General features: G+C 40.3%; 1 protein-coding gene and 1 long non-coding RNA gene across 4 annotated transcripts in view; one reads left to right on the plus strand and one right to left on the minus strand.

The window, feature by feature from the left end:
- Positions 1-1,573: 1,573 nt before the first annotated feature.
- LSM8 (LSM8 homolog, U6 small nuclear RNA associated) lies at positions 1,574-7,183 on the minus strand. Its single transcript, XM_068932557.1, has 4 exons — positions 6,874-7,183; positions 5,729-5,769; positions 4,181-4,308; positions 1,574-2,392 (listed from the first exon to the last, which is right to left on the minus strand). Exons 1-4 carry the CDS (start codon positions 6,902-6,904, stop codon positions 2,302-2,304), a joined length of 291 nt encoding a protein of 96 aa, XP_068788658.1. The 5' UTR covers positions 6,905-7,183; the 3' UTR covers positions 1,574-2,301.
- The window catches only part of LOC138066032 (uncharacterized), a 43,919-nt gene continuing 35,779 nt past the window's right edge, over positions 7,045-15,184 (plus strand). For all 3 annotated transcript variants that reach the window (XR_011139194.1, XR_011139193.1, XR_011139195.1), the window contains exons 1-2: positions 7,045-7,166; positions 9,741-9,823. This is a non-coding gene — a long non-coding RNA (uncharacterized lncRNA). The remainder of the gene's footprint in view (positions 7,167-9,740; positions 9,824-15,184) is intronic.

Consider the following 15,184-nt stretch of genomic DNA (forward strand, 5'->3'; position numbering starts at 1 on the left):
AATCTGTATAACAATTTCCATGCAGTGCACCATCATCACTGCTTTTGACACGGAAAGATATTCACCGAATTCACCAATAAGAAAAATCTGAAGTATAAAACAAAAGATGACTAGAGGGGGGAAAAAAAATAACCCCACACTAAACCACTGGTGCCTGCCCTGGGCCTCTACATGCACTTCTGTCCCCTCAAGCAATGAAAAATGTTTGGTCCGTTGCTTCTCCTGTCCAAGAACGCTACCTGCAGGCAAGATCAGAGTGGAGTGAAACTTCCTGCCATTAGGTGGCTGTTACTGATGTAAGGCTGCACAGTATCAACACTTTCCTTAATGTGAGTTCCTGGAACGTGCTGTAAGGCTCTAGGAAGGAAGACATTACCACTCAGATAAGGTCAGGCTTTTAGTATTGGGAAGAAATTACTGGCAAAAATATGAATACTATTTTGTTTTCAACTTTGACTTCTACCTTCATCACTGGAGCTTTTATTTTCTTCAGGGAAGATGTAGCTACTGGAAGACATAGCTACACATCTATAATTACTGTAAAAATTACTGTAAAAAATCCCTGGAAAAGGAGCATTGTCAGAAAAGGATCCAAAGACAGAATATAGCATGCTGGAAGAAGGTGGGGGCAAGGGGGAGCATTTTGTTTTATTTGTCCTATATCAATACAATTCACTTTCTGTGTTTACTTTTCCCTTGTGCTGATATTGTTTTAGTAGCAAAAGGGTGTTTTGTTACACAATATTTTGTTGATTGTTAATTTCATTAAACTGATGAATTCTTTTGATATATACAATCTTTTGATATATACAATCATTAGACTTTACTGACTTTCAGTAATTACAGACAAATCGTCATTTCTTATCCGATGTCTGTTCAGCAATTCCCTGGAAAAACGTGGACAGAAAACTACAAGACATTCCTTTACTAGGTCACAAGACCAATAAAGGAGAAAAAGGTTTTGCTTGGCCTCACATACTCCACCACCACCAATCTCTGAGAACAAACTGGAAGTTACAAGAACTTGAGAACACCAGATTTCTGGAGAACAAACAGCTTCAGCTCTATGTATTTGGATTCCAACCCGTGAACTTGCAAGGAAAAGCTCCAGATCTTATTTAATATTAAAATCAATATAAAACCCCATAAACATGCATTTTAAAAATCTTATCTTTTAGAGAGCACATTTATATACAGAGAGAAAAGGTAAAACCTGCTGGCATGTTAAAGGGCATGAAAAACAACTCTGTACAATAGCATCAGCTTCCTCTCACTGCCACATCAGTATTTCTGGTGGACAGTGAATAAGATGCGTAACACGTGAGACAAGCTCTGCACAGTATAACTTGGCTGTTACCTATGTATAAAGGTCTGTTAAGTGTAATCCTTATTTTCAATATTAAGGCAAATTTTATTCAAAAATATTTTCTCTATTTAAAGTACTCCTGTGTCTTCCAAACTACACTCTAGCAAGAAAACAGTTACACATTAGCAGATACAGGTTTTTCCACTTTCTACCTATCTTATCCAAATTTTGGGCAATACCACAGCTGTTGAGGGGAAAAGCTATAGAATGAGTTACTCTAGACTTTATTGGCCTTTGATTCAACACGTATATTTCGTTTATGATCTGTTTCCTGTTCAAAATACTTTTTTTTTCTGTAGACATCAAGAAACCAAGAATTCCTGCAACTCTGATAAGTTTGTGAGACTAAAGAATAGTGTTTCATAAACATCAAAAGCAACCAATTACAAGAGTATGTCATTAATTTGACTGTGAAATCTCGCAACATTTTTACTTTTTTACTACAGAGGAATCACAAAAATCAGTTTTCTACTTACAGTCAGAAATACATTTGTTCAATAGCTCTACTACTAGTAATACCCTGCATTAAAAAAAAAGTCATCGTTAAATTGACTATTATACAATCTGTCCCCAAATAACTAAAACATTGGAGTTAAACAATGGAGTTAAAACAAAACATTGGTTTACCTTCAGGACTGAGATTTCTGCTTTAAGAATGAAGTATATATACACAATATCAGGACTATCACTGAAATGGCCTTGCATTTCCCAATTTACGTTTTAAAGTAGAATTATGTAGCATGAAACCCCAAAGTAAATCCAGTGAAAAAGTCTTAGTAAAACGTAGAAATTTTAATTTACATGTCAAACTATAACATATTCATAATAAAAAACTGGTGACTAAACAAGTTACACAAAATCTGTAAAAACTGTCCATGCTGTTTAAATAGGTCTGTACAACCAAAGATTTACAGAGTCTTTGTGCATTTTTTCCTTTAATGCACAACTGAGTTCAAAGGTTCTGCACGAATATTTCCCAAGTCAAGAGCTGAATCTGTCTCTTCATCAATTTCACCAATGACAGCACTGTAATAATAATTAAAAAAAAAAAAAAAAAAAAAACAGATTACCAATCGTTGTAATATCCTGCTGCAAATCTGGGAAGCCAGAATTAACTTGCTAGTCTTTTTTTTTTTTTTAAATAAAATTTTATCTTAAACCTGTATCATTTGAACTTCAGATTCTGATGGTTTTAAGTACAGTCTAATGGTTGTAATAGTGTTTTCTTTTGATATAGTGATAAGAGCCGAATACTACTAAACTGTTTTAGGCACTGGAAATCTTTTAGCAAGAGAATAGTTTTTCAAGAGTAATGTGCAACTGTAGCAATTTATAACTGCCTAAGAAATAAGATAAGCAAGACATAAAATTAATTTCCTTCAACAAAGCTTAATAAAATGTTATTAGTTTATCCTTCAAGGAAGAACACATAGCACTTCATCTATGCTATGATAAGACTATCTGGACTAAAATACTAGCGGACTTAATAAGCTGCCTTAGAGGAAAAAAACATGATTAAGGTAATAGAAGTCGTGCTAGTCCAGGATGCTGGGAGCTAGCCCAGAGGGAACACAAGAACGAAGAGATCAACCTTCCTTCTGGCGTACCCTTCTATTCTGCAGTTTCCTTCTAATAGTTTTTCCACTTGCTGTTGAAGCACGTTTGAATTTTTTGATTGATGGTACATATTTTACTACAAGCTTTTAGTATGTACCTTTGACACACAGCAGAATCTCTGAAAACATTTTACCCCTTAAACTGTTCCTTTTTATTTATTTTTCAATAGCTGCTTTATTTTCTCAGATCCCCCTTTTTTGAAGTTACTGTTTCCTCCAGAACAGCCCTCCAATCTACCCTTTTCTCAATCACATTAGATAAACGTATCTTGACAAAAATGCAAGTCTTGACATTTCTTTGTTGAGAAACATCCATCAGAATTAGAACACCAAAATTCTTATCCAGCCTCACATGTTGGTTGCTCCAACATCCTTTTTTCTGGTTTTGATAAAAAAATAATCTCACTGTTTTGCCATTCGTTTCAGAACGCTGCTGCAAAAACCATCTTCCTAGCAAGCCATTTTACCAGGCCTTCTTTCCACTTCTCTTGTAATCCATCTCTGTTTGACACATCGGCTACTCTTCTCTCTTTTCTCTGCTTTCAATGAACTTTTACCCTTATTCTGTAATGGCATTTGATATAAAGTATCAGCTCTCACCCTTGATCAGCCACTACATCAGCTTCCGCTGTCCACTTGCTACTCTGTCAAGCCAGCACCTTCAAGCATTTTCCAGATAACAAAGTAATTTCTGCAAACATCTTATCTTAATTCTCCCTTACTATGGCAAAAAAAAAAAAAAAAAAAAAAGACGTTAACCTGGTGTACCCAGATTGCTGGCTTGTTGCATGTAAATACTATCTCATTGTTTCTTCATTCTTCCATCTTCTGCTCCATCAGTACCTTCCTCTCTTCAGATTGAGATTAAAAACTTGTGTACAATGACTCAAGCAAGGAAAATGCTCGGAACTTTAAACTGACCCTTCCTAGATTGCTATCAGTACATAAACTTGTTAACTTACAGCTCAGTAAATCTAGATCAACAATAACTTAACATTACAGTGCTATCACTTCTGTAACAGCAACACAGATACTACTTCATTTGTCTCAGCTTTGATAGCTTTATCTGTGCTACCTGTGGATACAAAGATGTAGGATGTCTTAGGTTATCAAGATGTATAGAGATACACAATTGCTTATATAAATATACACTGTACTCCTAATTAAATTGGTTTAAATGTGAACATACTATACTTACACATTATCACCTCTTACAATGTATAATCCTAGTACAACCTGTTCAACTCCTTGTGAAGAACTGAACACTCGTTCATGGCTTTCATCCAAAATCAAATTAATGGTCTGATCAAAACCTTTGAGGGTTCCCTGAAAAAGCACACAAAAAGTAAGCACTTCAATAACCTTTTAAATTTATCATCTTTGCTCTCAAGGGTATCTTAAAAAGTAAAGTGGCGCTAAGGTACTACAGAACAGATGCTTTATTTCAGTTTTATTTCTAAGCTTACATACATACAGATGGAGAACAAAATTTTAAAAGCAATAATCAATTTAAGAAGAATATCTAATATTTACTACTGAGTATTCATACTAACAGCTACTGTAATCTTTAACATTAGAAGAAAAGCAGTTGCCCCTGTCCCCATGACAGCTCTCTAGACAGTTAATGTTATTATTTCTACAGTATTTTAGTCTTTCTTGTATGGAAATTTCAGGAAAGAAAAAAAAAAATCAAAGAACAGAAAAATTAGATTTTTATATTCAACAGCGCTGAGATCATTTTAAGGAGCAATTTTAATTGGTGATTCTGTAAAGGAATCTCAATTTTTTTCCCACAAAAAAGCTCCAGAGGAAGAATTTCTGTACCACTTCAGTATGAATTTAGAAAAAAAAAAAAAGATAACATAATCAATTGCTAAATTCCACAAATCAATTAAGAAATTTAAATTTACACAAGATACTATCACTTAAACAGTAATAATAACCATTTATACCATCTAACTGTGTGACAACAATTCATATATACCAATTCAATTTAAATCTTTGTGGTAGAAAGGTATCCTGCATCACAACCAAAGTTTCCCAGACTGGCTCCAACAAGACAGAGAATTGTCCAAAGCTAAGATATTTCTGCTGAAAATACAAACTTCCTAGCTTTATTTTTTAATGTTTTCTCCTTCCAGAAGCCACACTAAACTGTATACATATGGACAGGAACATATAATCCTCATGCAATGATCATATCATTAAGTTAAACTCAAAACATAAAAGAATATCAGAGAGGGGGGAAAAAAAGAGAACCATGTGAAAATAAAGAACAGTGAAGCAATAAAAATAAAACATTATACAGTCTAACACAGAGTTGTCAGTCCTCGGCTTTTCCGATTTAAACAGAATTCCACAATAAGTTCTTAGTTATCAACTATGTTTTTTCTGTAAGCTTATGGAAGAAATGTTTTTAACATGAAAGTTAAGGTAGAGAGCTTACTGAAGAAAGGGTGCACTGAAGTGAAAAAGAAATGCATTCTCTTATCCGTTTCTATAGAAAAAGCCATTTACAAAGAGTCAAAACAAAGCATTTGCATGTATGAATTTATCAAAGGGCAAAGCTCACAGGCAACAACCAGTACCTGTTTAAATCATGCAATACAAAATACCGGTGATAAAGCTTAAAAAAGAAAGTTTGTAAAGGCGTGAACATTTAAGTGTGTATGCTTCAGCATTGTTTCTTTATTCCCATGGAAGAGTCTTTATGGTAGCAAAAGATGTGTAAAAGTACAAGTCTCACCACAATCATTCTTCCATCAGAAGTAATTACTGCAACAGTACCTGATAGTTCATTAAGGAAATGCTTTGAGACATCTGAAACAGAACCACTATAACTTTCTGAAGCAGTGATAACGTAAACTTTATTAGGAACTAGAAAAGCCTTTAAGAACAAAAGACAAGCAGCATTGTTAACAGCAACATTTGACAACAGACAAGCTCTCTTTTTTATTACACCAGTCAGCACCAAAATTTCGCTTTAGCCTGACCACGGAGCCATAAGCAAACACGATCATCATTAAAAGCACACTACACATCAGAATTCCACTGCTCTTCCCATTACACAGTGTACTGCTCCAAGGCAAAGCAGCAGACTATCAGATAGCAAGTGTGTAACAAACTGTTTTATAAACACGATGGACTGCCACTTCGAGCTGTGTCCTTAAAAACAGCTTAGCGGTGGGGACCCTGAGTCTGGCATTCTACCTCCCCTCACTCTGAGGCTCTGACTACCCCAATTTAATGATCACATTTCCATCGACCTGACTGACTATGGGCTAGGACCTCTGCATTTGTGAATTAACCGAAATTAGCCATAGGTCGCTAAGAGTACCGAAACTTCGCAAGAAAAGGGTTCCAAGACCACCAGCTCCCAGCTTTTGAGTGAACGGCGTAAAGCTGACGGCTAAATAGATGTTAAGAGCCCGGGTCCGCTGTGTCTGCCTCTTCACAGTAGTATCGGCAAGGTCTGAGCGCGCAGCCCTGGGGTAACCCTGCCGCAGCACCAGAGGCAGCGCTGTTCTCTCGCTCCCTGCCAGCCTCCGAGCCAGCCCCACGGAAAGACAAACCGAGCCAGCGGGGAAGGCCCCAGGCAACGCTGCCTCCCGCGGGAGCGGCCCCGAGGAGGCCAGAAGCCCCGGCCTTTTCCCAGGTGCCTGCCCAGGGCTGGGCAACAGCTCGCAGGCCGCACTCTGCCGCGCCGCAGGCACCTGCCGCCCGCAGCACCTCCAGCGCCCAACGCCGCGCCGGGCCCTGGCCCTGGGCCCCGATCCCCCCGCCCGGCGATCGGCCTCCCGCGCGCGCCAGCGGCAAGGCGAGGCGAGGCGAGGCAAGGCAAGGCGAGGCGAGGCAAGGCAGGGCCCGTCTCCCCGCGCGGCACAAGGATACGGTTGATGTAATTCTCCAACGCCGAGGTCATGGCGGCGGCTCCCGCGCTTCGCTTCGCTTCGCTTCACCTCGCGCCGGCGGCCACCTCCCGCGAGACAGCGGCCGCGAGACTGGCGGCGCCTGCCGCTGACGCGCGACCCCGCGCGCAGGCGCGCAAGGCCCGCAGAGGACCAGGAGGAGGGCCGAAAGGCCGCTTCAGCCGGTGCGCATGCGCGGCGCGGCGAAGGGGCACATTTCAAATGGCGCGACTGTTTCCCGCGCTCGCGTCGCATCGGTGCGCGGAGCTTTCGTAGGTGCGCATGTGCTGAGAGGCGCGGGGAGGGGGGGGGGGGACGGGGAGGTCCGCGTGGGCTGTACCAAGTAACGATGACGGAGGGGCGGGGGGCAGGAGGCGCAGGCGCAGCGGCTCATTCCTTTGCCGGCTCCTGCCTCGGCCCGCGGCTGCGGAGTGGCTGCAGTGGGCGGTGGAGGGGCCGTTTGCGTGCCCGGCTTGCGGGCTGACTGCCTGGGAATAGTATCTCTCTTGCTAACACGGGAGCCAGGTTTCCCTCCTAAAACGTAGGAGGGTGACGGAGTGTCGCCCCCTCTCCTCTCTGAGGGCTGCCGCTGTGGGGTGGGCGGGATGGCGGCGTGTTGCCCGTCGGGGCTGGCTGCCTGCGGTGGGGGGTGGCCGTCCGGGGCTACCGTGGCAGGCAGTGTTGCCTGCGAAGTCCTCTCCAGCGGTGTTTTCAAAGGAAACGGTGGATCCCTGGGTGCGGTGGAGGTGGGAGGCTTGACAAAGGGAGGGTTGCTGTGCCCAGATCCCATGGTGAAACGGGCATGGCACCAAACTGCAGTCTGTGTGAGCCCGGCCCTGTTTGGCCATGTCTCTCATAAGCGGAGGGTTGTGCTACTTTTTTGAAGAGATACAGTAGTTAGGATTTCTCCATCCATGCAAAATTGTACATGTTTTGAAAAGGTGTGCAAAGGTCAAGTAAATGGTGATGTTTATGCATGAGGTTGGATTTTGTGGTAATTTCCTTTCATCCTAATCTGTAAACCTGGGAATGACAAATGCCAGTATCTTCAAGTACTCATACCATTTGGCTCTTGTATAGCTTTAACTTTCACTAGCGTTCTTCCCTTCTCTTCTGCTGGCAGGTTATTTCTTCTCACTTCAGCCTGATTATAACTGCCTTCCATGCTTCTTGGTCAGTCTTAGTTACTGTACTCTGTTTCCTCAGCCTATTCAAAAGTCCTGTGAAATAGAGGAGTATATTAAATCTGCTGGACTTGATGACACTGGAAGAACATTTGCAAGAATGTTGGGAGCCTGCATAGAGGAAATGTCTCAGCAAATTTAAGTCAAGACATTCAGTAACAACTAATTTAAGCTGTAAAACTGATTCCCTGTCATTTGTTTTAGCCCTTCTTCCCTGTGGTGGATAGTACAACCATTGTTAGTATGTAGCAGACTTTCAGAAATATTTTGCAATATGTTGTACATGCAGACATCGGCTGCATTTTCATATATAAAAAGTTGTCATGAATGAATCCCTCTAATGCTATTTGATAATACAGCAGTCTGTTGGTGGGTTTTGACCCTGGGAAATATGCTCTAGAGGACCCTGCTTGAGCAGGGAGGTTGGACTAGATGATCTCCAGAGGTCCCTTCCAACCTAAACCGTTCTTTGTGTGTGTGTGTATCCAAAATAGTGCACAGGTATAACCTCCTGACAGTTCCCAGAGTATAAATAGTATACTTAACAAATTCTCTGAAATGTGAAGTAAATGCCCCTGTTTCAGCACCACTGCACAAGTAGTCTTTGTTATAACACTTTAAAACGTATTTTCTTCTGCCTGCTTTTGGTTGTAGACAGTATTCACTGGCTATTGCACTGACTACTTAGCTTTTCAGATGTAACACTGTATGAGAAAAGTTCTTTCAAAGTGGAAAAACCAATAGTGGGCTGTTTTTCATCTAGCGTATCATGAAATGCAGCTGCATACATTCTGAACTAGAAAAATATAAGTTGTAAATTCATGACCTTCAGTAGACAAAATACTGTCTTGGGACTCAGAATATGGAATTCCCTTCCCTATTCTGTCAATGAGTTTTTAGATAACACTGAGACAGTAATTTCATCTCTGTCCCAGTTTTCCAGTCTATTGGTGAGAATAGTGATTGTGATGGCCTTCATAAAGTTATTTAAAATAACATTCAAGCTGCCTATCATCAGGAGATTAGATTCCCTGGAAGCACTGCATAGACATTTGTAGGAGAAAACTCTTCCAAATAATATTTTGAAGAAACATGAAGAAATTAACTTCATGAAGAAAGTGATTATCTTGCTGTCTGGGGGTTTCACATGTAAATTTCCTAAGTCTTCATCTATGAAAGGCTGTATCTTTTCATACCTAGAAAAAATGATCGGGCATTTAAAACACGAACTGAAAATTTGAATTGTCCACTTCATTCCCAATTCTGCCAAAGAAACACCAAGTAACTAGACACAGATCAGGTATCATCTTTTGTTCTCGCTGACTGATTGAGGCCTGTAGAGAAAGAGTCTCAGATAATGTAGCAGAAGATGCAGAAACAAACTAGGCCAAATTAAGGCTGCCTCAAACATCTCAGTTCTGCATTCCATAATTTCTGTGTATTTGCCTTTCAACTGTAAAAGTACTTTGTGATTCTTTTTTTCAATTTGCTACACACATGCTACTCTGAGTTCAGATCTTCCTACTTGCTTTTATTTCAATGAAGACTTTGGTGACAGATTAGCAAGAGGTGCGTATTGTAACTCTATGTCTAACTCCTGTTGAAGTTAATCTAGGGAATACCGTTTTCAGTAGAATGCTGATTATTTCATTTATTATCTTCACAGCTACTTTAAAGGAAGCAAAACAAAGGTTTTTAAGGCCAATTAGCCAGAAAAAAATGGATGAACACCTCCTGGAACCTCTGAAGGTAACTGCACCAAGCCAGTTTCTCAGGAATTTGCCTGATGTCTCAGGCATTATCAAAACCATGACAAGAGATATCAGAGAACATGAAATACTTTTGCAGCTGAGCATTGCATAATGCCTGCCCTCTCAAGCTCTTATTTTAAAAAGCTTAATTGCCGCTGAACCTTATGCCAGGGTTGGAAGTAATTACTATGTATTACATTTAAGAGGCCGAAGATTAATTTCTGTGGTGTTACATTTTCTTTCTCCTTTTCCTGCTTTTGTTCTTCACTATAGACATTTTCAAAGACCAAAAATATGAGAGTAGGATACAAGGATGTAGGATAAAATCTTAAATACTTTCATGCCCAAATTACCTCAATATCTGATCCCCTAAGAATCTAGTTTATCTCTTTATTTTAGCAGTGTCTCTGAAGAACACAGAAGGCATATTTTTCTTATTTTGTAAAAGAAGGACTAAGACTTGAAAAATAAGGCTTAGATCTGGGTTCCTGAAGTTGGGTACCCAGGCTTGGCCACATTAGGTGCTTCACAGCAGCTAGCCCACTCAAAGGAACTGCTGAGAGTGTAATTCCCACTTCCTCTGCTCAGGCTCTCTCCACCCTGGCCTTGAAGGCAGGCAGCTATGCCCTTCTTTTCAAAGTCTTAATTTAGGTTCAGTCTTCTGTTTGAAACCACCACTAATGCCATTTTCCTCTTACATAATGCTCCACTCGGGAAGTGGAAAACTCTTGATTTAATTCCCCCATCTGTTTGAAGAAAATTAGATCTCTTCCACCTCTTCCTCTCGGTAGTGAACTTTAGTAGTAAGTTATAAAGTGGGACCAGAATTTGCACTTTTGTTGAAGCTGTGCCACATGCAGAAAAACATCCACCATCTATTAGGCTATTTATTAGAGCACCAAGAAAGAATCTGAAACTGTGGTTAAACTACTTGTCCACTAGAGGGAAATCTTGGCTTCTTGTTGCTATTTACAGGGTTTCTTTCAGTAGAGAAATCCAGTGACCTTTAAGGTGAAGTGAATAAGCAGGCTTGAGCATCATTTCTCCCTAGCTCATCAAGATCCCTTGAGTCTAACTTTAGAAATTAAGTAACTAAGTCTGAGCATGTCACTGTAGGCCTTTACAGAGAAAAAAATTAGTTTTCTGCCATATGCAGAGATGTATTTTCCACTGAAGATGTCTGTGTCTCTCCATTGGCTATAGAGTGAGCCTAGGGTGACTAGCTCAGACATAAGACATTTCACTGTTTAACACTTATTTTAGGCCAGATAAATTATATTCCTGGTGACCATAATTGCCAATGTAACTTTGGTTTCAGGATCAGAAACCTGCAGCTTAGGTACCCTTTTGCTCTTTTCTGCCCTTCAGTTGCTGCACGGTTGCCCATCAGGACACACTGAGTAACTGAATATGAGTGTAATGGCCATAGAGCTCTCAAATAATTGAAGAAACAAAGCACCTGTGTAAAAAGCTTTTCCTTTTCTCTTACATTTTCTAGCATACAGCTTACTTGATAATTATACTTACTCCCATAATTAAAATCAGGTTTTTGTTTTTGTAAAGATTCTCCTTACATTAAGATTGTGGTGGGTGGTTGCTGTATGTTATGCTTTCCATAGGCTATATAACCATCTAATCATGCCCTAGAGTGTCTCTGCACACTTTCCTGCTTCATTATGGTCTGGCAGGGCGGGAAGGAAACCCCACAATGGTAGCTGTAGAGTGTATTTGTAAGCAGTTACTGGGTGTAAACTTGTTATCTGGCCTAAAGTTGCTGGGACGGATGAGTGAGTGATCTGCTGCTGCTGTCACTGCGTATTGTTTATCAGTTTTACATCTCCCTAAACATGCTGGCCTCTGGGGGCTTTGCTTTCCTTAGCTATTAAGAAGTAAACAGGTTTTATAGAACCAGCCATGCTAAAGGGTGAAACATCTTTGTAGAGTTCTCACAAGAAGAAAGGCCTGTGTACTACCACAGTGCCAGGGTATGTCAAGTTTAGTGATTTCCCTGTCAAAACTGATGGAGAAAGGTTCAAGACTTACTGCTCTTCAGGCTTCCCTGAAACCTGAAGCTCTAGTATAATCACCTGATTGCAGGAACTGGAGCTTTAAGAAATTTCTTTTAACAAAACACAAAATTGGGCAACATCTATTTTGATCTGTTCAACAAGAATTGCATCGCCTAGTTGCTGCTGAAGAAAAAATAGCACTTAAGGCCAGGAATAATGAAGTGGTAGATGCTGAAGAAGAGAAATCAGTCAATAAATACTCCAGAAAAGAACTAAACACCCCCAGATCCCCTGCATCTGATTTTCTTGATTCTTCTGAGAGTAATTCTTATGCTTTCTAGGATTCAAAGATTTAAATCTCGCTTTTTTTTTTTTTTTTTTTTTAAGTACATTGCCAAATTGCCACTCCGTAAAAACAGCTTAGCCCTTTAGCTCTTCTTTAGTTTATACATACCCAGGCTGGCTAAATGTAATTGATTTCCTGCTTATGTCCTCAGGAAAAACAGAGGTATCTGTTCACCTCTGCTTTGTTTCTCTGTGTCTATAGAAACTTCTAGTCATACAATATCGGCAGTTCAAGGACACAGATTTTATCTGATAAGCAAGATCCTTCTACTTTCCTCCAGTTATCTGATGCATGACTAGCCACAGTCTAGGCTAGATGTATTTCAGGTAGTATGTTATTATACCAAATGACAGGTTGTTGCAATGAAACAACTGGAAAATGTTATAAAAGGTTAACAATCTGAAAATTCCAAGTAGATACTGAATATAAGTTACAATACAGTGGGAACAAACCTCTCTCATGAGTAGTCCCAAAGTGCTTCTTATGTTTAGAAGCTCAGTTAGCAAACACCTGGTCTAAATTTTGTTTGTTATGATACTAAATGATGCTTTCTTGGGAACCATTGCAAAAAAACATTTTTACTACAAGAGCTCCATTATATGAGCAAGTGTACATTTTCCCAACAATTTTTACTAACATATGCCCAATACAGTAGCAGTCTTAATGATTTTACATGCCTACCTAATGTGTTAGCATAAAAAATAACATTGCACGTTTCTTTTTTCAGGAAAACAAAGTTTTCTGTTTTCCTCTTTTTTAATGGAAGAAGCTGGAAACAGCTGCAGAAGCTCAGTACTATTGTTGTTTTGGATAATGCTGGGGGATGTTACGAAACATTGGAAGGAAAAATGCCATTGCTAATGGCCCTGTACCTATAGATATAGAATTACAGACCAAATAGGTTCTTGTTTTCATCTGCAGTAAGCAGAGTAGTATGACAACAGTATTTTGCATAAAATGAATAATAAGCTTTAAGTAACTGACATTTACTAGCTTGTCAAGTTCATCATTTTTTACAGTCATAGTTGAAATTGCATTTGCTAAATTGCTTACATGAAACAGGCTTTTTGTTCTGGTGGATTCCCTACTTCTCAAAGTATAATTCATCTTCGTGTAAAAGCTCTGATCCTAATCTTTAGCTTCTGTTAAGACGACTAGGTCTTCCAGTTTTCAATTTAAGGTTCTTTATCTTAATACTCTCTGTAGTGATTCCGATTTGACCCCATTCCATTTCTTGTCTCATTTGCTCTGTGCCACATGATCACTATGTAAAAGGAATAGTACATTGTCAAAGGGCTCTGTTTGGAGGTGACTTACACACTGCCTACTGCCAGATTGCACTAAAAAAATCAATGTGAATCAGCTTTGTAGCTCACATGGCACCATTATTTTGTTAGCTAGGTTATTCATTGTAGAACAGGGCAGTCCTTTGGCATCAAGAGCATTAAAGTAATTGTAGAAATGGAAAAAGAATATACTGCGGCTTTGATCCTGCACAGAACAGGTGCTGAAATCCTTCTCGTTTCTCTTACGTGAAATCCTACGTGCGAATGAAAAATGATTAGCAGAAGAGGAAGACAAAAAGGAGAACCTGCCTTTCTATTAACAGGCACTGAACTATGTTTTATCGTAGGCATAAAACCGAAGGGCAGGAGGGGGACCATTAGTTTGTCAGTGGGCTATGCTGAGAAAGGCAAACCTTGAAGCCCAAGCAAAGTAAGTGCCAAGCTCCATGAAGAAGTGCCCGCTCTCAGGATAGAGCTTCCTGTGAGTTGCACCACCAGCAGTAGAGAGAGGTGACACTCAAGGATGGCTGTCTGTTTTGTCATTACTTCTAACCTAGGATTTTGCAAGCTACTGCTCCTACTGAATGTTTTCCCTTACAAACCCGAGAATCTTCTTGGTGATTGCAACTGGCTTCTTCATTCACCACCACGGTGTGCCAGCTCTTTCCCGTGGTCCTTTCAGGTACTGACTTCACATCCTCGTTAGTGTTTCTGCAGGCACTTGAGATTCTTTGTAGTGATGAGTCTTTTTAGCTGTTAGTTTTGGTCAGTTAGCTTAACGGGAGAAGTTGTTACTTTAGTGAGCTTGTATGTCCCAGTTGCAGTAGCCTGTGATTCAACCAGGCAGACATGTGGCATGAATCCTGCGCTCAGTGCTTCTCAGCTGGCAACTTTGCTGTCATGCAAGGAAGGGGATAGGGAGGCCTTAGGTGTGAACGAGACAGCAGTATATCCCGCACCCTGGATTCTGGGCTGCGGCCAGCACAAGGGTGTCTGGAGGGGAAGGAGGGGTCATGACGACAGGGAACAGGAGGGAGGAAGAAAGCCTTTCAGTTGACTTGCTTGCACTGATTGCCGAAATTGGGGGACACCTCTGTAAACCAGAAAAGCTGGGCTTTGGGACGTGACAGGATGCATTCCTTGTCTGAAGTGATGTTCCCAGTGGTAAAGCTTTTTGTTTGAGGCAGATCTACTCCACAGGAAGAATCACCATATTCACAATGTTTTTTCCTCTTAAACTGAGATAGAACTGCTCTTCTTGGATTAACATGATTGTATATCCAAGGCCTAATTGTCACTTTGGAGTGATGGATGGCACAGATAAACTCATGCCCTGAAATTTCAGGAGTATACCTCCAGTGTCTGAAACTCTGAGTTAATTTGATGGCTCTGTAGTGCTCTTCTAGTTGGGAGGAAAATTGTGAAAGGTCTTGAAAAATGTCCTTGTGTTGGACTGCATGTTTAGCTAGCTATGGTATAGAAGGGTCACCATCACTTCACAATATCTCACCTGGGAGAAAAGCAGTGTTTCATACAGCACAGTACTAACTGCTAGTAACTCCTGCCTTTTCCTTACCAACAATTGTGCTATTATATGATTGATTAATGCTGTTGAAAGCTCTTCCTGCTGGTCCCTTATATTCTTACTGAAAACCACTTAGCATATCAGCCACATCTAATTGAATAGTGAGAGGAGTGAGTGAAATGTCATTCATAAG

Source organism: Struthio camelus, chromosome 1 (genome assembly GCF_040807025.1).
Source record: "Struthio camelus isolate bStrCam1 chromosome 1, bStrCam1.hap1, whole genome shotgun sequence".
In the NCBI taxonomy this organism is placed as follows: Eukaryota; Metazoa; Chordata; class Aves; order Struthioniformes; family Struthionidae; genus Struthio; species Struthio camelus.